Below are 1,098 nucleotides of genomic sequence, written 5' to 3'. Positions count from 1 at the left end.
AAAGTTGCATATAGAACAAAGCTAAAACAAGTACTTGTCACTGTTAAGATAACAACATGTTCTTAATTACTCGGCGTAAGAATTAATTGTATTCTTACTCAATCAGCCTTGAAGACAAAGGTTTAATCAATTCCTAAATGACCTCATAGCAATTTTTAAATCTCATAGAAAATTACAAAAGAAGTATGTCTGTTTTATAAAAAGAAATATAGTCATACCTATTATTTCAACTGCTAACTTAATTATAACTTTGTTTCCTTTAAATATAACATTATCAAAACCAATAGTTTACTTGGGAAATTAACATCATTTATTTTTAAAATATTATAATTCCTGTCTTTTTTCTATCTTCTATTTAGTATTATAATCTCAAGATGATTATGTGTTATATTTTAAACTTTCTAAAGGTAAGATTAATACTTATGTTTAGAAATGTTTTCATCTAACATCATTTTGGGTTTTTTTTTTAACCAACAGATAAATCAGTTTATTAAAATAGTTGATTTAAGCATCTGCAATGGTGACTTCAACCTCTACTCCAGGCTCAATACTGATGGAAGTGATCTGCTTCACTATCTCAGACGGACTGTGCAAGTCAATGAGACGCTTGTGGATCCTCATCTGGAATCGATCCCAGGTCTTAGCACCTTCCCCACAGGGAGTTTTCCTGGTCGTGATTCTCAGAGTCTTGGTAGGCATCCTAACTGATCCCTTCACTTTCAGGTTCTTCTCCTTAACCCCTCTGATCAAGTCAGCACACACTTTCTCCAAGGATTTCACGTTGCGGCTGGTCAGAGTAATTCTAATTCGGTGAATGGCCACCTCTGGTTCCACAGGTGTCTTTCCGGTGTCCTTAAATGCCATGGCGGTGGGGCGCTTCCTGACCTACTTGTTCCGAACAGCGGTGAGTCAGGAATGGGAGCGGGGGACAGAGCACGACGGGACGACGGCCGCGTCTTCCTCAAAGAGCCATCTAACATCATTTTGAATGGACTTTATTTCCATTTACATTGGTTATATAATTAATTTCCATAGGTCTTTTACTTTTTAAATTATTCTACTATAAGTTAATATTTTAATTGTTAATATTTCAAGTTT

At 35.3% G+C, this 1,098-nt stretch overlaps 1 protein-coding gene across 1 annotated transcript; it reads right to left on the bottom strand.

Annotated features, from left to right (window-relative positions):
• Nucleotides 1-492: 492 nt before the first annotated feature.
• On the bottom strand, nt 493-864 carry LOC142447240 (small ribosomal subunit protein uS10-like). Its single transcript, XM_075548946.1, has one exon. The coding sequence runs from the start codon at nt 862-864 to the stop codon at nt 505-507; it is 360 nt and encodes a 119-aa protein (XP_075405061.1). The 3' UTR covers nt 493-504.
• Nucleotides 865-1,098: the final 234 nt, after the last annotated feature.

This window comes from Tenrec ecaudatus, chromosome 4 (genome assembly GCF_050624435.1).
Source record: "Tenrec ecaudatus isolate mTenEca1 chromosome 4, mTenEca1.hap1, whole genome shotgun sequence".
Taxonomy (NCBI): domain Eukaryota; kingdom Metazoa; phylum Chordata; class Mammalia; order Afrosoricida; family Tenrecidae; genus Tenrec; species Tenrec ecaudatus.
The sequence above is the reverse complement of the archived record's forward strand: the minus strand, read 5'-3'. Positions and strand labels throughout refer to the sequence as shown.

Excerpts from the sequence above, each read along its gene's own strand:
- LOC142447240 (XM_075548946.1), bottom strand. The coding sequence starts at position 864 with ATGGCATTTAAGGACACCGGAAAGACACCTGTGGAACCAGAGGTGGCC.